The sequence below is a fragment of the Lonchura striata genome, chromosome Z (assembly GCF_050655825.1).
Source record: "Lonchura striata isolate lonStrDom1 chromosome Z, ASM5065582v1, whole genome shotgun sequence".
Lineage (NCBI taxonomy): Eukaryota > Metazoa > Chordata > Aves > Passeriformes > Estrildidae > Lonchura > Lonchura striata.
In genome coordinates, this window is record NC_140740.1 from 25,179,818 (window position 1) to 25,199,855 (window position 20,038).

Consider the following 20,038-nt stretch of genomic DNA (forward strand, 5'->3'; position numbering starts at 1 on the left):
TTCTGCTAATTCAGGATTTATTCATGACTGATGGTATTGCAGCACTGACAGGAGCATAATACTTACTGAGGACAAAACCAGGTATCCTATCAATATCTATATGAGATTTCATAATTAGCTAAATTTCAGCTTTAAGAACAAAGAGTCAAATTCTGATTCAACAATATTGGAAACAACTGGTACAAAAGAGCTCATTTCTTATCCTATTCAGTCAACACTAGCATTTTTAAGCTTTTATACTTCTATTTGAAATGTCATGTATTCTAGGTATTGCATTGGGTTTGGTTCTCACCTTTCCCACCCCACTCCCCATTTTAAAGCTCACTGACTTGATAAATCCAGAACCTCCTGACACATAATTTTATGTGTTCATCTAACATAAGGTTTGAGTCATCTGGACCCATTCCCTCCTGCCTCAGCTAGTCTATTGAACACCAATCACAGGACAGTGACTTTGCACTTTGTTTGCTTTGATCCAATTATCTAGTACAAAGCTCCAGTGACTATTGTCAGGGCTGACAACACTCTGCTGTCTAAGCAATGAAGGCACTGGGGCTCATAGCACAAATCTAACTGTTTCCTGTTCTCTGACACCAGATGCAGTAAATTACATTTACTCCCAGATCCCTGAACTCCCAACCCTCTATTCACGAACAGCAGAGCCAGTTCCTGGGTGGGACGGATCAAGCAGAGTAGCTGGTAAGTCTCAAGGAACAAAGTATTATAATACCAGTCCAATAGCCATGAACTCTTTTTGTTATATTACTTTAATGACTCTGGTGTTCTGATATCATTTAAATGCCAGGAAATACTGATTGGTGTATATTCTTGAAAATAAGTCAAGGCTTTTTGAGCTGCAGTGAGTATTCTCTGAACAAGGTAGCTGAACTATATAAAAGTACCATAGGAAACACCCTTTTTTTTTTTTTTTTTAAACATGGAAACATTCAGTTCTTTCCATTTCTGCTGGTACAAATACAAGGCCAAGATTTTGTGTCCTCTCTTGTACCCATGCAACTCCAGACAGGCACTCACAAGACCACATAAATTCTTCAAATATTTATGTCATTTATACTTCTTTGTATGCCATTCTTTCTTTTTGGGAAAAGATGGGCTTGTTTTGTGTTTGACGTCATACAGAGAATTTTCTAACACTTATTTTTCAGATTACGTGTGTGTCTTAAATGTAACAATAAAATTATTAGAAGCTGTACATTTCTATTGTTTTCAAAATTCTTGTTTTCTAAACAATGTACTCCCTATGTCAAGACTGAATTGCTGGTGGCTATTTAATTGGTGTCCCAAGGAAAGGGGTAAAAGGTGGCTTACTTGAGAAATGGATTAACCAGCATAGCAAAGCAAGGTCTGCAGCTAAGGCACTGTGCACAGCTATGAAATGTGTAATTTTTTCCATAAGTTCTGTTGCAAGCCATTCCAAAATCTTGCCTTCCACCAGTGCTTACCCTGATATGTCTTTAAAGCAAGCTCTTCTGTGTGTTTTGTGCCATTTTGTTGACAACAAGAAAGTAATAATTTCTTTCATATTTTGGATAACTCAGAAGCATTATTAATGTAGTCCTTGATAAATGTATTGTGTGTGTGCAATAGGTGTTCTTAAAGGTCAGCTGTAACCATCCATCTTAAAACAGGCTCAAAGTGTAAGCGAATTTTTTTTTAAAGAAAAGCCTCTGAATCCACAAAACAGTCAGAATCTAGATTCTTCTGTTGGCACATTGGTCTCTTGTCTTGAAGTGCTGCATCATGCTTCACTGTAATTAAGACTTCTGCAGAAACTTGTGAATACTGGTTGTCATCTTCAAGTACTGTTTTCAATTCCAACTCTATTGTCACGTAGTTTTATATTCTCTTGGTAGATCACATATTGCAGTAAATATGCTTTGGTTAAATACATTTTAGCATCAACATTAGTTCATTTTGCAACTACTTTGACAAGCTGGGCTGCTAGGTTTTCTCACAGAGAGCAAGTATTATGCACACAGGCAGATAAGCAAGACTCTGTTATTCACTTCTCTCATGGCAGTGCCTTTTACTGTTCTAAGAAATTCACGTATATTTATGCATTTACTTAGCCAAGCACCTGTAATATGGTCCCTGAGCTGGTCATAAACCACACGTTATGCCAATATCTAAAAACACTGCAGTACAATCACAGTAGAAGACATGAAAATAAAATGTTGACAGAGTCAAAAGCTTAAGCAAATTAGTCAGGGTTGAAATACAAAAGGATCACTCCTGTTAACTTTCTAGGACATCATCCTTGAAGGAGTGCTATTACTTGTTGCAGAAGTCTCCCTAATTAATGGGACATTTTTACATTACATTACTCCATACCATAGATAAAAATATGTATCTTGCAACCTTCTTAAATATAGAACCATATAATTTTAGATTTTGGTTGGAAGGAACTTTAAAGATAATCTAATTCCAACTGCCCTGCCATGGCCAGGGATGCCATTCACTAGATCAGGTTGCTCAGGGCACCATCCAGCCTGGCCTTCAAAACCTTGCTGGGATGGGGCATCAACAGCTTCTCTGGGCAACCTGTTCCATGCCTCACCACCCATGAATATGTCCTCTTTCAGTTTGGATCATTGCCCCTTGTCCTGTCTCTAGCTGCCCTTATAAAGTCACTCTCCCTCATTTTTATAAGCCTCCTAATGGTACTGGAAGGCTGCAATAAGGTGACCACAAAGTTTTCTGTTCTCCAGGCTGGACAATCTCTGTCTTCACAAGAGAGGTGCTCCATCCCTCTGATGATCTTCATGGCTCTCCTCTGAATCTGCTCCAAAAATGCTCATGTCTGTCTTGTGCTGAGAATCACAGACCTGGATGCAGTGCTCCAGGAGGATAGAGTAAGGGCAGAGTAGAGGGGGATAATCTCCTCCCTCAGGCTGCTGGCCACAGTTCTTTAGATGCAGCCCAGGATACAACTGGCTCTCTGGGCTGCCAGGGCACACTGCTGCCCCATATCCAGCTTTTCATCCCTGAGAACCCGCAAGTCCTTCCCCTCAGGGCTGCTCTCAAAGGCTCCTTCTCCCAGCCTGTCCTCACGTTTGGAATTGCCTCGATCCAGGTGCAGCTCTGCACTTTCACTTGCTGGACTTCATAAGATTCTCATGGGCCCACTTCTCTGGTTTGTCCAGGTTCCCCCTGGATGTCATCCCTTCCATCTTTTGTGCCATCTGCACTGCTCAGCTTTGTGCCATCTGCAGATTTGCTGAGGGTGCCCTGGATCTCACTGTCCATGTCATTTATAATGATACTGAAGAGCACCAGTCCCAGGAGAGAGCCCTGAGGAAAACCACTCATTCCTGGCCTTCACCTGGATAAAGAGCCATTGACTACAACTCTGTGGCTCAAACGAGCCAGCCAATTCTTTATCTAACAAATAATCCATCAATTTAATCTATTTCTCTCCAATTTGGAGACAAGGATGTCATGGGGGACTGTATCAATGGCCTTACAGAAGTCTGGATAGATGATGTCTGTTGGTCTTCCTTTGGTGACCATTGCCATTATTCCATCACAGAAGACCCCCAGATTAGTCAAGCATGATTTTCCATTAGCAAAGCCATGATAGCTGCCTCAGATAACCTCCTTATCTTTTATGTGCCTTAGCATATTGTCTAGGACCATCTTCTCCATGATCTTCCTAGGCACAAAGGTGAAGCTCACTGGTCAATAGTTTCCCAATTCTTCCTTTCTACCCTTTTAAAAAATGTGGGCACTGTTCCCCTTTTTTAAATCAATGGGGACTTCACTCGACTGCTATGACTTTTCAAATATGATGGAGAGTAGCTTGGCAACAGCACAGCATTAAAGAATCATTGACTAGTTTGGGTTGGAAGGGAACTTAAAGATCATCTCATTCCCTCAACCTGTCTGCTAGGGGCAGGGATACCTTCCACTAGACCAGGTTGCTCAGACCTCCATCCAGCTTGGCCGTGAATATCAGATAGTTCCCTTGGGACTCTGGGATGCATATCATCCAGTCCCATGGACTTGTGGCTATTCAGCTTCATCAAGGGATCCCAGACATGTTTTTTACTTGCAGTGGGAGGATATTCACTTCCCCTACGCATACCCAGAGGATCAGGTACTTCAGAGAATTGGGAAGTCTGACTCCAGTGAAGATTGAGGAAAAATAACTCATTGAGTACTTCAGCCTCCTCTATATCAGTTATCACCAGTTCTCCCTTCTTGTTTGCAAGGAGATACAAGTAGGTAGATTTTCCTTGGCCTTTTTTTTCTAACCTGTGTACTTACAGAATTCCTTGTTGCTCTTCATGTGCCTTGCCAAGTCCTATTCCAGCTTAACCTTGGCTTTCCTGACCCCTGACCCTATATTACTGTACTCTCCCCAGGTCACTGTCTCTGCTTCCACTGGAAGATGTCGCTTTCTTACTCCTTGATTTGAGGAGGTGCTTTAGCTCAGCCCTGTGCTGGTTTCCAGCCTACCTTGTTTATTTCCTACACACAGGGACAGAGAGCTCTTCGATGCCAGGAAAAGTGGTCTCAAAGCCTTGTCAGCTCTGGTCAGCCCCTCAGTTCTTAAGGACAATTTCCCAGGGGGTCTCATTCACCAACTCCTTGAACAGTTGAAAGTTCTCTCTTGTAAAGTTCAGGAGTTTGTCTTTGCTTCTTGTCAGGATCATGCTGCTCAAGGTCACAAACACAAATACAGTCAGGCCCACATAATTTAACTATCAGATTTTTGCTATCTGCTTTGCAATTCATTCCCACTGTACAAGTCTTCTTTTAATGAACAATACTGACCTAAATTTGTGCATCACAGCAGGGAGGGTCTGGGAGATTGCATGCTCTTCTGCACTGCAAATACATGGTACTCAGCTATTTCACATGAAAATCACCAGTCTGTAATGAAAAGCCATGCATCAGATAATATTTTTAATTTTCAAAGAAAAAGCACAGGAGCTCTAGGGGAGCTCAAGGTGCTGCTTCTCTCTAAGAAGGTAACAGGCAGGCAGTTGACAAGCAGGTGGTGCCCTCTCTTTTAAGTTGTGGTGCTCAGGACAAATCAGGAACTTCTGCCCATCAGAGATGATTTTCTGAATGTGCTGTTGCTGCCTCATGGTTCAGCTTAGCTTCAGTTCAGCTGGCCACTCAGAAACCCGACAGTTTTAGGATCTTCACCACAGACAAGCCAGCCTCTATTTTTACCTTTGTAATGTTGAAAGTTATTGAACAATATCTGCCTGAGCAGATCTGGTGAGGTCAAACGATATTCAGAGCCCACTTCCCCAAGCCCTAGGCACCAAGCCAATAAAAAAAATTCTTCTTCCTTTCTTCTTCCCCCTCAAGAAACTGCACCTAGAAAATTCTAGAGTGTTAGTGTTGGAACCTGCAACTCTTTGTTCAGTTATCACTATAAATTGGATTAAAGGCTTCACAGCAGAGGCACTTGGGTAAGACATAAAGGGCACTTGCACACCAGTTCCTGGGCTTGGGACAGTCCAGAGCAAGTGATCCATTCTAAGTGGTCTCTGAGGTTCAATATGCTGCTGTCTGCCACAGTTTCTCAGAGTAATTGCTTTGTAGCTTAATTGCTACCAGCCCTGGGGCAATAGTTTCTTCTTTATTTCCAGCCTTAATTTCCTGTTTTCAGCCATGCCAGCTGCCTCGCAGTCTCCACCTGCACACCTCAGAGCTCAGCTCTCAGCCTTGCAGCTTTCTTCTGGCTTTCCAGGCTGCTGTGGGATGACCAGGCATGAAAATGCCAGCACAGGAGGGATATGAAAAAACTATAAGCCCTACTTTAGCATGGAAATGGGCATCCTGTGCCTAGGGTCATAACAGCTATGGACACAACTAGTCCAAAAACCTCCTGAAGCAGTGGTAAAACACAATCCTTAGGGATAGTCTGCTAGGTTGCAATGATCGAGGGGAGAATGGTGCTTCTGCATAGCATGATGAACAGACCCAACCATTTTGCTCACCAGACTGCACTCCTGGGGACAAAGGAGATCATGTCATGAACAGCATGCACATGGTCACCAACACATTAGTTTTCTATCTAGCACTATAGGCAGTGTAATGATGCATGTCATGACAAATTTCCAATTGATGATTAAATACTTTGCTTTAAGGTTACAGGAAAAGTAGTTCTACTGTGTGTGAATAAAAAGACTGGGAAAATATATTAAAGTGACAATAAATTTTTATTTTAATTTTTTTTTTAAATACAAACATACCAAGCTGCATTTATTCTTGGGGCAAGGATATTCTGTACTCACTTGAAAGTAAGTCAGGTAAAAAAGCAAACATTCCAGTTTGTGATATTCCCAGGAAAGATAAATTATGTTTATACCATTGAGGTTCGTTGTTGAAAGTGATCATAGAAAGTTTCACAAACACTTGTCACTGCCTGTGGTAATTTGTAATTAAGTGTCTGTGGATGTCTGTCCAGGAGCCAAATGTCTTCATATGCATAACAAGGAATGCTTAAACAAATGAACACTTTGGAAAGTCTGAGATGTCTTTGCACGTTTTTTCTTTTAAAAGCTGTCTAGTGGTATGTCATCATATCTCAGAATGGGTGTAGGAGCAGAGTAGACTGCTCATCTATTCCTACTATGTGGTTTACACTTTTCATCTCATTACTACATCCTTAACTGCTAGAAAACCTTTGCTATTCTAAAGCAACAGCCCTCACACATGTTTTTACCTGTTGTTTCATGACTTTGAAAATCAGTTTTTTCTTCAACTTTCACAATGGTGCTTAATGCTTATTTCACATAAACGAAGGAGCACTTTTGGCTATTAGTGCATTCTCTTAACCTGGAAGCAGAGGTCACAGTTGTTGTTGGTGTGGAAGCTGAGAGAGCTGCCCTGCCACAAACCTGTGGGAGAAGTTGTCCCATTCCCATGTGATTTTGTTTTCCCACATGCAGAACAGAGATAAATAATATTTCTTCACCCTTCTAAAATGTTTTGAGTGCTATGAATGGAAGAATTAATCAAGGATAAGTATTGATAATTAAATGGTCTGGGTGTTGCAGCAAACAAAACTTGTTACCAACTAACTGGCAGTTTGATGGCAGAAAAGAGAGTAGAAGAGTCTCTCTGAATTTGGAGGCAAGTTCAGAATGAAAAGTTAGAGGGAAACCTGCATGCTATCACCTTCCCTTGCCTAAATTACACCTAACCTCTTGGCGCTCCTAGTTGACCAAAGACAGCTCCATGTGTCGTGAGCTGGAAGAGAAGGTCTGTTTGCCGCAGATACGCCCAGCCTCCACCGACATAAAAGCCATAGTGTAACAGTGTCCAAAGCGTTACACCCCACCGCTAACGTAGAACGCTTAGCTCTTTAGAAGCAGGAGATAGGAAAAAGGGGCACCATAGTTTTCTTTGTCTGTTTGGCAATTAACCATTCACTGGCTTTTTTTGTTGTAACATGCACTTCCTCTCTTGTTTTCATTCAAGCTTTGTGCACCATGGAAATTAATGTGGAGAAAGACAAACAGACAGGAGAGACCAAGATTGTCTCTGCTTCACCTGTTGGCCCAGATGAGGCCCATCAAAGAGGATTCAAAGTCTATGATGATGGTTCCAAGGTAGTCTATGAGGTTCACTGTGGTGGCACAGTGGTAGAAAATGGAGTACATAAATTAAGCTCAAAGGACGTAGATGAACTTATGCAAAAAGCTGGACAATCAAGTGTAAAAGGAGGGTATGAAACAATGACTGTGTCAGACAAAAATGTGGTAGTCGATGGAAACCTTAGCCATATGAAGGAGCAAATGCTCTTCAAAGAGGCAAAGCTAGAAATGGTACATAAATCCAGCAAAGGACGTGCTGTGAACCCTCAGACACAAGACAAACCCTGTGGTGGTGAAACCCCAGAGCCCAGTGCAGATCAGCCAGTGACAATGATATTTATGGGCTACCAGAACATCGATGATGAAGAGGAGACAAAGAAAGTGCTGGGCTACGATGAGACCATCAAGGCAGAGCTTGTGCTGATCGATGAAGACGACGAGAAGTCACTGCGGGAGAAGACAGTGACTGATGTTTCCACCATGGATGGGAACGCTGCAGAGTTGGTCTCTGGCAGGCCCCTGTCGGACACGACAGAGCCCTCCTCTCCTGAGGGGAAGGAAGAGAGCCTGCCCTTGGAAGCTGCCCCAGGTACACAAAAGAAAAAGCGCTGTCAATGCTGTATTGTCATGTGAACACCTCCTCCTTCCCTGCTCCAGGCAGCTCCTGCTCCATCACTTACCTAGACCTCACTGTACTTCTAACTGCAATACTGTGAACTGGAAGTGAATGCCTCCATTGCCTTGCAGTTGGGTTGCTTTTCTTTCTAGTTCTTCCAGAAGAGGAACGCATGGTTATTTTCCCATCAGGCATACTATTTGGTGTTGGGGAGGGGTTGGGAGCTTTTGGCTTCTTTTTTTCTTTGTGTTGTTGGTGGTGGTGTTTTGTTTTGTTTTTTTTTTCCTTAATACTGCAGAGTGAGAGATAAATGAGAAATGGAACATATGTTTTCATATTTATTTGATTTTTATATATATTTTTATATATATAATGAAAGCACTTTTTATGTTTTTTTTTAAGTATCTGGCAGGCTTGATCAGATTCCTAGGATTTTGTGGGAGTCTGAATTTCATAGCCACCAGATATGACAGCCTTAAAAAAATGTTACTTCTCCATTTTAAGAAAAATCACATTAAGCATTATTTTATGTATCATATTTTTTATTTCTTGGTGGAAGGCTCAGATCACTTTACTGGTTTGATTTGCTAAAATCAGACAAGCCTTTCCCAAAAAATGGCATAATTTTCATTTTAGTAGCTTTCCAGTTTAGTTTGCAGTGTCAGAAAAACCCATTAGCCATTTCCACTTATTGGTGATACCAGAAGTGGACCTTAATTATTCTTTCTAGAAAATGTATGAATGATCATTTTGCCTTATATAAATCTTCCAGATTACAGTATTGTATATGCATTTCAACTCCCCAAATTACAGTTGAAATTGACATGAAAAAAAATGCAGCTGTCACATCAACAGAAATGGAGTCACTCATCAGAGTTACTTTTAGTGACTCTGACAAAGTTTATACATTAAATTTTCCTGCTGAACTCCAGTAGAAGAGGGATGCTGCTTTCTATTTCCCTAGAATATAAATGAACTTTTCTGACAGTCTGACCCTGTTCCTACTGGGTTCAGTGGCAAAATTCTCAGTACTGGGAATGGGGGCAGGGTCAGAGTTTTCTTTTGTAGTTCTTACAGAAATGTAATTTCTCAGAGTGTACCTCCAGTGCACCTACACAGTGACAGGCAGTTTGGTCTGATGCTGCCCTGCTTGTCCAGGTAAAACTCGTGTGGAAGCCCACTGGAGTTTTGTCAGAGCAGCTGTTTTGGGAGATCCTGTTGCCACAAGACTAATATTTTCAAAAACTGCTGGTGGTTTTGGATGCTTCAATTTCTAACATGGGGCACTAAAAGATGCCTGATTTCCAGTGCATTTTTCTTCATCTGACCTCTAAAAGTCAGGCCTCTTAAAAACAACTCAAGATGAAAATGTAAAAATGTGAAGGCATCCAAAATCAATAGGTCTTTCTTTTTTTCTTGTTCCTTGATTCTTCTAAATGAGAAAGCAGCTGGCTTTTTCATGGTGAGTTATTATGAGCCTAATTCTTGTATCACACTGGTTTGGCTTAAGTTTAATTTCACTCACTGTAGTGGAGTTACTCTGGCATTGTAACTACATGAGTGAGATTAAAAATCAGGTTTTATATTTTCTGATAGTGTGAACAAGTACTCAAGATTATTTTGAAGTGTCTTTGAAACTATCAGACTTTAAAAATTAATAACAGCAACTGAGAAAAAAGTAAAAAAAAAAAAAAAAAAAAAACAAAACAAAACAAAAGCCTCTTTTCAGTCTGAGGTGGTTCCTGTGATATTTATCTTCTTTCTTGGATGGTGCTTTTACTGCATTAATTGTTAGTCCAGAGCATCTGATTGAACACAGTTCTTGCTCTGTACTCTTTTCTTTCTGTGCCAGTAAAAAAAGACACTTGTCCAGTGGCAGTGATATGAGGCACACTGAAAATCTACATATACAAGAAAGCAAAAGGTAATTCCCATGTTAGGTCATTCAGCTGTCACTATGGAACTGGTCAATGAAACTTCTCACTACTGCCCAGGTGACTGTCAGACAAAAAACCCAAAAAAGTAGTAAAAAACCAAGAGTAGTAAAAGACGGTCTCACCTCTTTGACACCTGCAGAAATTTTGCTGACCTCCATATCAGCTGGAGTGGCAGAAATGAATAGACTTCCACATGCTCCCTTTGCCTCACCTGGGGGCTTTTCGTTGGGAGAAGGACCAAACTCACCCAGAGGAAGCTCTGCATATCATTCTTTGACTCAGGCTTAGGTGGTTAAGTTTTATCACAGTGTGGAAGGGCCACAGAGCCTCCCTCATATTGCAACAAAAGGTCTGGTGGCTGCTTGTTAGAAACTAGCAGCCTGTGTGTGGTTTTGACTGAGTTGTATGGAATTTTGGGATTTTTATGGTTAGTGGTTGGTGGTGGTTGGGTGTTGTTTTTTTTTCCCTTTCTCTCTTTTCCCAGAAATGCTGAGCATTTACAAACTTACACATTTCTTAAAACAAGAGACTAAGTTGCGATCCCAATATGGCAGGTGAGGCTGTCCCCAGGCATGTTTAGGAGCACTGCAACACAAAGGGTGAAGCCCTTTCTGTTTTGCAGCTACCTGTGAAAGATGTGGGAGCCCAGCATGCTGTGCAATAGTTCTGTCACGCTGGGGCCTGCTTACCTCACCAGTAATACTCGGAAAAAGATCTCCCAGCCAACTCTTCCTGGCCTGGCCAGCCATCTTGTTGCTCACCATCTTTTCCTCTCTAGGTGTGATGCCGCCTTCAAAGCCACTCTGGCCTCATGGTGTCTTCACAGTCTAATCTTTTTTCCCCTGCCACTCTTGTCCTCATATGAACATTTTTTTTTCAAAACTCCCAAACTGAAAAATTTGGGGTATCATACTAATCTAACCCATTCTGTCTCTGCATCTCTTGAGCCATGTGCTCCCCTGTCAGACAACCTTCTGGTTCAGCACCAACTCAGCATTTTGGGGATGACTCCCTTAGCAGCCAGCTTTGGGAGATGCTTGCTGATGCTGGGACCAGAACATGTCTGAGACCACTGCACCATCTGAGGCACAGTACGGTGGGAAGATGGTGGCACACCACAGTCCAGAAGTGGCCCTTTAGTGGTTAGAAGTAGAGCACAAGCCTTAAACCTTAAACCTCTCAAATACCTACTGCTCAGTACTTGTAGCTAACATTGAGTGCCTAGGAAGGCCAGTAGTTTTTATCTGTTCACATTAACTCCATGGTTAACAGGACCCAGGAGCTCCAGGAAAGCTAAAGGTTCACCTGCATAGGGTTGGTCTTTTAAGGTCAAAGGCAGTTCCCCATGTGAGGTCAGGAAAAACATGAAATAGAAGCTAATGAGTCTGAAATCACAGGGGCTTAGCTGAAACACACTCCAATCATCCTCCTCCATAAGGGCAGCAGCCGTGCCTGGACATTGCCTTGTCCCTTCTAGCCATTAGCCTGAAGCCAAGTTACAGGGAAATTCAGATGCATTAGGCCAGGCTGATGAATGTAAACTGGTTTTTCAGGGATGGTTTGGGCTTTGAAAAGGTTGGTTTTCCCCTTACCCTTGGATAGGAGGCTGCCTGTGATAATCCATACATAATCGGCACAAGGAAAGCAGCCTGCTCTGTGGTCAAGCAGAGAGAGACTTTTATAAGGATCACTATGGTATGTTTTTTTTAATATTGTTTTAAGCAAAATCCCTGTCTGTTTAACTTATGCCATCACATGTACATTTTCAGTTTCAGCATGAGGGGATACAAAAAGTAGAGTCAGAAACTGGTTCAGTAATAGCATTTTGCAACAACAAACTGCTTGCCTTAATTTTTGTAAGAAAAACAAAGAAAAACCTCTTTTCAGTGTATTTTTTCCTAGACTGGGAAAAAAGTAAACTAGGAAACTTTTTTATATTTTGTATTTTCTAAGTTTCTATAAACCCACTCTCCATGTCGTCCCTTGTCTGCATTCAGGGACCATTTCTTTTGCAAACCACTGCATTTAACTTCCATTCTTTTTTTTTTTTTTTACAGAAAAACATACAAATCAAAACCCACAGCACTATGATTAGTGGCTAGGCAATCTATTTCAATTACTAGAATATCAATACAGAAAGAAAAGAATTACAGGGTTGTTTTCTTTTTTTAATTTCTTGTGGCTGATGTACTGTATGGTATATGTTTACAGAACTCCTCTGGTCTGCCTTTGTGATGTTATCTAAATGAATTACAAAGTAGGTATGATGTGCCATTTGACAGTTTGCCTTAGCACTCTTGGGTTTCCTTCTTCTTTTTTGTATCTTTCGTTTCCTTTTTTTTTTTTTTTTCCAAAAAGTGCAGGCTGTATTCCAAAGCTGTATAAACACAACATTATCTTTCAATCCCCAGCAAGAGAAGTGTGCATAAGCCCTTCTCTGAGAAGTGTACCTCTACCAGTGCAGTAGGAGACTTCAGTTCTGCAAACAAAAACATGCATGCCTAATTCTGCTGTGTGTAAACCTGTTTCAGTCAACAGGACTCCTCAAAGGAAGAACATTGTAGGAGTCTGCAAGATCCGGGCATGAATGACCGATACAGAGTTTGGGTGTTCCTTATGTTCCTATACAGATTTTATACACTGCTGAGTTTGCTCAAGGTGGTGTGGTCAGAGAGGCTAACTCTAAGCATTGTACTTCTACTGAGAAAAATACAAAACTAAATGGTGCTTAGCATCCGGTAGGATCAGGTCCTGAGTCAGCATTGCTACCATCCATGAACAAAAAATTCAGAGGGGCTTCCCTGACACCTAACATATTAGTCCCCTGCCATTGTACCTAACTTCACTACTGATTCTTCACTCTCCAATTATTAAGATTCCACAGACTAATCTGAGCAAAAAGATAGCATAGAGAGTTGCTAGAGAAATAAAAGGTATTCTACCTTTTAATTTAGTCAAACATCCAAATGGCATACTTGGAAAGTAAGCGGGGATATAATAGAAAAGGTAGTATTTTACATTTGTGTATTTTTTTAAGGAATAAATATTTTTGTAATGAGATACAAACCCTAGATGGGTATTGAGTTTTGGAATATCATCCTTCCCATGACATTGAGCCTTTCAACATTTTCATACATTTATGACAATGCCCAAATTCTTGGGATTTTTTGTAGACCTAACCAAATTTTTTTCCAGGAAGAAGGATCACAATACTTTTTAAAGAGCCAAGTTAGAAGAGTAGAATCCAATATAACTGCTATAGACACAGCTAAATAATTAAACATGTTTCACAGAAAAAGGTGGACCTACACCTTCTATAGCTAGACAAATTTCTTTACCTAGAAAGCCAACATAGTAGGCAAAAGCTAACTACTTTCGGCAGAGTGGTATGGCTAATAGGGGAAATACATGTTTTGTCATATTTTATCCAGCAATAGATTTCAAAGTGCAAGAGATGGTGCCACTGGAAAGAGTTGAACAAAATATTTTAGACAATATTTTGAGTTGAACAAAATATTTTAGGCAAATATTTCCACATGCTGAGGCATGGGCGCTTTCTTTTTTCTAAATTCACTAAGTTTTGACCAGTTCTTGCTGTCTGTTGGAAAGTTTAGGATTTGCTCAGATTGTGTTTCTTGAGCCTTCTGAGCAGCAAGAGTAAATTTTCGTTCTGAGCTTAATAACTGCAGACTATGACAATATTCAAAAAAAATATAGACTGTAATGTTTGTATGTAAAAAAATAAATTCTATAAAATGGCTGAATTTATTCAGTTTAGAATATAAATGGATTGTCACCTAGTCCAAACAATATAAATCAAACTTGTAATATAAACCTCTATTAACTTTGCTTGTAAATAGTGACAAGGGTGCATGAAGTTCTTTAAAATGTCCCACTTGTATTTAAAATTAAACAATTATGAAACAGAGCCTTTTTCCTTGTGGGTTCAAAGAGTCTTGCAAAATCTATAGCTTTTTTACCTGTGATGGTTCCACTTAGGCTGTTCAGTGGATTAAGAATAGGCCACTTCTCTTAAAGGCAAACTGGTGAAGAATTCTGAGCCCCTTCCTTCAGTTTGCAAAAGCTTCTCTTACTTTGCAGGGCTTTGCTGCTATTGTATTTCAAGTCTTTCCTGCAATTGTTTCCCAAATTCTTCTCAAAGGTATATTTAGGGATTTGTTCTAAGAATTAATATAATTCAGAAATTGAATTTAAAAACCCTTAATTAATTTTTTAGAATTAGCTAAGTAACTCAAGCTCACCAGTTTTGGTATATTTATACATTTTTAACTTGCACTGATATGTTAGTGACTTGTACCAAAATTTAGACCTTGCATATGTATTCATAGGGTCTGTAAGACCTAAAGATTTGACCATAAGCATAAAATCAAGCATTCAAGTAGTCCTTTTTAATAGGATGATCCAGACAAGTAAAATTAAACACATGCACAAATATGTAGAGGATCTGGTCTTTAAGCAATATGCTGCAGGCAAGGTTTATGCTGCTTTAACTGTGTCTTCTTATTAGTTTAATTAGAATTTTAAATGGTGTTGTGAAACTGGTGCACTTTTCTACAGAGGGTTTTAGAGCATGATCTCCTTGCTGACTGTGTTTGAGGAGATAAACACCCTCCAAGAACTCTCAAAATCCCACTTCCTGGAGACACAGAGGACAGAGGGGTAAACTTTACACCTCCACATAAACACAACAGAAAAGAGGCAGTGTAACTTTTATTTTCAGATTTCCCTCTCTGCACATCTCTGCCCCAGATTCTGTCTGTCCTCTCTCTCTGTGCCTGTTCTCATTCTGGACACTGTGGCTCAAATGATCCCTTTCTCTTCATCCATCTGCTTCCCTTTTTGTGGTGTCCTAGAAAAAAGAGGGGCAAGAAAGGAGAGACCAGATTTATAAAACTCACCCTAGGCCTGCTGGTGTCAGTTCTAAGAAATTATGATATCTTGTCCTCACTATTTGGACATTTTCCCTTATTTTCTTAGATTCTTCAGACATATTTGATATTAGAGGAGCACTCTCCCTCTCTATTCATCTGGCATCCTATGGGTTGCCCAAACAGCAAGTTCCATTAAAATCTCACTATTTAGGTAAATCTGCTGTCTCTCTTACTATTCCTTTGGAACACACTATGCCCCTTGAACTCACATGAGCCAGATGTGTCCAGGTACATAAAATAATGGCATCTAGAAAGCAGTTCTTACAGCAACAGAAGGCAATCCACTCCTCTGTATGTCAGGTTGCTATTAGCAGGGATAAAAAAGCCTGGAGAAAATATGAACTTCCCCATAGACTGATCCAGCATGCAAAGGCTTTCTCAGTAAAATTAGCTGCCAAGAATCTACTGGTATCCCTCCAAGATAATATGCCTGTTAAAGAGAGGCAAACTCCAAAATTAAGATGGTTTTGTGCAACCATATGATGTCCCAGTTGAATATGGTGCTTGAGCAACACTAACTTTAAGCACACAATTGAAGTGTAACACATACTATGCAGGTTAGGGATAGCCTTGAGGATGTGTGAAGATCAGCCAGTACTTAGGATTAAGGTCTCACTGATGATGGTCTCAAATGTTGTACCTGTTATTCCTGTTATTTTGCAAGGAACTACTTAGAGGCAGATACAAGAGAAATAATCAGTCTGAAAGCTTTTTCTTTTCCATTGACCAATGGAATCTGACTGCAGCAAAGGTAGCCAAGAAAGAGCAGGTCAGAACAAATGCAAAGAACACACTTCTGAAGGTCTTCTGCCCCTCCCACCTACATTCACTCTAGGCAAAGAATGAGTCTTTTTAGGGGTTCAAGAAAATGTTGTGTAAAATGCAGCTTTTACGGTGAATGTAGATTGTGGTTGAGATTTATTTTAAGCTTTAGTCTCCCACTTTCTTTGTGAGCTAATGTAAATAAAATCCCATTTTGTTGGGGAAAATCTGCTGTGCTAACACTGGATTAGAATTGCTGGGGATAGCTGCTGTACTTTGTAACCTGAAGTGTACTTTTTTGACTGTTATGTTTTTTTCTTCAGATTAAAAAAATGAGTATGAAAAAAAAAACCAAAATAAAAAAACCAAGAACACTGCCAGCAACAGCCATGCTGTAACTGTGGCTTCTCTTTCTTTTTCCCTGTACAGTATTACTAGTAAATAAATCTGCCTTTTCACTGCGCCTATTTCTGTGTCTTTTTAGTGTGTTTCTCTTTATCTACCACTGTTCAAGATATGCTGTGATCTCAAGGACATACTGCACTGGAGCTACCTCTCTCACTAAAAGAATTAAAGTACTAATTCCAGAGTTTTGGGGTTTTTTTCCCCTTTCCTCCACTGCTATGCCCTGTTGCTGTTATTTTTATTAAATCCTTCATACATATTAACTCATCGTACCTGTTACTGTCTCGTTTCCTTTTTCCTTTCCTTCTTCTGTGATACTTTGCCAAGCATATTATGGACCCTGTTGCTCTAAGATCACATGGCACATTTTCATATTTGCAGAAGAAAAAAAGGATTTGGTTTAGCTAGCAAAGCAGTATGTTCTGCATGAACTTATTTCCTGACTGAGGGAAGTATTCCCTACAGCATATAGATTTTGTGAGAAAAGAGCACTGAATTATTTGAGGACCAATAAAGTAAATAGTATGCAATTTTCTTTCAGGGTTTATCACAGATAATATCCTCTCTATGTCAGGACTGGAAGAACTTCACCATAGTCTGACTTGCAAGGGAAAAAAAAAAAGAAAAAACCCTCAAGTAGTTTTGTTTGTTGTTGTTGTTTTTGGGGTTTTTTTTGCCTGAAATGCTGTGTTTACCTAAGGTTAGAACTATGATAGGATGGATAACATAGCTAGGCATCCCATGCCTCCTTCTCTGAAATTTAAAAATTCATCTTAAACTCTGACATTTAAGAAATGCACCACAAATTGCCCATTGCTACTCAAGTACCCACCTTCTTCTCCTTTCATCCAGAAACCATACAGATAAAATGTATATGCATACACACACACAGAGACCTTTGCAATATGGTACATTTTAGCATCACAGAAGGGAAAATGACCCTGCATTTCTGTTTTATAATTTAGTCCTGAAAGTTTTACAGTAGGCGGGCCTTCAAATTGATTATTTTCCTACTTGTTGTGTTCACTGAGAGGAAGTCAATTTGGCTGTCCAAGAAAGTGAATGCTGGGAGAACTGGCATGGCTTTGTCATCAAAGGACTAAAATTGACTCAGCTGAGAGAAATTATTATAATTGTCTCAATCTCTTTGATTTTGCAAATACCTTCCTAATCCAGAATGTGTGTCAAAATGACAAAAGGAGGGATCATGAACTTGAGTTAGCAGTAGTGTCTGTGAGAAGACCATGAATTGACAAGGGCCTTATGTGCAACTAACTTAGTTCTTGGATGCTTGGATCAGGTACATATTACGTCTCTTAGTGCATACCATGGCCTGTGATATACTCTTTTTTTCATTCCACCTCACTTAATTCCATAGCCAGGAGAAAACTTTCAACTGATAATTCCTCTGCTGTACAGAACTGAGTCATCCAAGTAAACACCGAAAACAGACTAGACAATTTTAATATTTCTGCTGTTACTAAGGTTTCAGAAACAAGGTATTTCTGTGCATTTCCCCTTTTAAAATTTCCAAGAAAAAAAAGGGGGGTTGTAATATCTTTAATAAAATATTTTACAGCTGGTCAGATAGCATGACACTCCCCTGAAGCTCATCTGGAGCAGTTCGAAGGTAGTGACTTCACAGAGTAAGGGCATATTCAGCATGCAGGAGGCCTCTCAGGTTTTCTTTCCTTTTCACTTATTTTAATATCTCTGTATCCCTCTGGTAGCAGAAGGAAAATAGGTGCTTACTCTCAGAGTTCGATACTTGAGGTGTTTCAGTAATTGGACGGGTGGTGGGAAGGAAATGGAGTAGCACATTTCCAGAGAGCCTCTTGCTTTTCTGCAAGACCCTCACCACTTGCCCAACTCATACCAGCCCTGCAATTATTCTTACTTCACACTATAATATTTTCAAGGTTACATGAAGAAAGCTTTAAGGCTAGTAACTGTAAGAATGAATAATAAAAAAGGGTCAAGAAATTAATTACAGTTTTTGCTGTTCCAAGACCTCCATTTGCAGTTCTCATGTGCTACTCAGATGTCCATTACACTATGCATGAATTTGCTGTAACTGCTCTGGGGAAATCCAGGTTGGTCTCTGGAGCAGTTTGCAGAACACAGCATTTTGCACAGCCATGCAGAACATCCTCCATATTTACCTGTAACAGAAAAAAACACCTGCTTTATTGTCACAAGAGTCTAGTTGACACAGATCACCTTCTCAGATGAAACAAGGAAGGAGATACTTGTATAGAAAATAGAGTTTGCTATAACAGACTTGGAGGAGGCCATTTCCTAAAATATAACTCAAAATAAGAATTAAGGGGAAAATTAGCTGGCTGAGAGAGATTGGGTCACTCCAAATATGGGCAGGGAGGCGTTGTGTCGGTGTACAGACACTGGCATGCAAACCTACAAACTTGGTTGCCACAGAAAGAAGGGAATTTGCACCTGTTTTTATATACAGCAATTCTTCCTGGTGTAAGGAAGTAAGGTCTCTGGACTCACTGAGCATTAATAAAGATGCTGGCTCAGTTCTTGGCAAACATCATTTCCAATTGCTGCTGTTCTGAGTGGCTCAGCATGACCTCACAAAAAGTCTCTCATCTGCAGAGCTACAAAGGTATGTAGAGACAACATCATCTGCTTAATTTAGATGGGAAGAGCAGGTACCTAATATCCTCTGTGAGCCCTAAGTTTTACGTGTTTTACATCTGCAATTTAGGATGTTTAGCACTATCCTGCCTTGTGCAGCTGTGGTGATGTGGCTGTTGGTATCTGTCACAAGACTACAGGAATATGGGGCATGCAGTAGGCACACTGGCTCAGAAGGTATCTTCTCACTGCTACAGTTTTGGGGTGGTTCTGCTTCTTACAGCATTGTCAAATCAGAAAAAAATATAGGTTGTATTATAATCAAACCCAGACAGTATGTGCTGGGAAAGATTGATTTCCATGAATTACGAGAAAAAGGATAGAACTGTAGCACATTTGGTGGCTTGTAGGTAGGAAAACAAAGGGAAAAGAATAGGTGAAGGGAAAAAAGGAGACATGCACAAATGGGTCACTTTCTCAGACACGACAAATCAGTTCAGCTTCCTTTTTGAGTATTTCCACAGTATGTAATGCATCACTGGCTACACAATCCCTCTGGCTATGGGTGAGTCTGCTCCAGCAATGTCAGCAATATGGTAGCTCTTCTGGGCAGGGAGGGGGGCAGATGAGCTAATCAGCCCTGCTGTAAAAGTGGTTATCTATTCACTTGAGCTAAAATGACTGTACAGTGGTTACCTCTAGACATCATTTCATTGTGGTTTGTAAGCATCCTGTGGCTTAAAAGGAAGGTACTTCTTAGTACCATCAGGTTTTGATCATTGTATTTCACTAAAGTGATTTATCATTTATCATTAATTTTAAAGCAAATGAGATCACTTAGCCCTGACAAATTTTTAAGTAGATTGTTGCTGCTCATTTTTTTGTTGCATTGTAAGATGTTTTTTCTTAACATGCTGTGCTAAATTATAGAAGCATCTTTATTGCTTCAGAAATAAGGGTTTATAGACAAATGTGGGGTGCTTCCTTCTATTGACCAACTTAGGCAATTTTATATTGTTTATGGTTGAGTTACCAGATGAGATGGGGTAAAGTGATGAATCTGTTGAATACCACATGCAGTTGCACACTGAGAACAGGGCTGACATCTGGAAAGTCTCCACTGCTGCTATTTCAGACTGCAACTTTTTTTTACAGAAACTGGAGGTCACCAAGGGGTTAGTAAACTGG

The 20,038-nt window shown here is 40.1% G+C and overlaps 1 protein-coding gene across 15 annotated transcripts in view; it reads left to right on the plus strand.

Moving 5' to 3' along the window:
* Window positions 1–20,038, plus strand: part of PALM2AKAP2 (PALM2 and AKAP2 fusion) — a 280,598-nt gene that overhangs the window by 125,788 nt on the left and 134,772 nt on the right. For 7 of the 15 annotated variants that reach the window (XM_085567945.1, XM_085567946.1, XM_085567947.1 and 4 more), the window contains 2 exons: window positions 598–699; window positions 7,465–8,169. The exons of 3 other annotated variants lie outside the window; for them this stretch is intronic. In XM_085567945.1, coding sequence (XP_085424071.1) covers window positions 598–699; window positions 7,465–8,169 — 807 coding nt within the window. The remainder of the gene's footprint in view (window positions 1–597; window positions 700–7,464; window positions 8,170–20,038) is intronic. 5 more of the 15 variants (XM_085567948.1, XM_085567944.1, XM_031507512.3 and 2 more) reach the window with 2 other exon arrangements.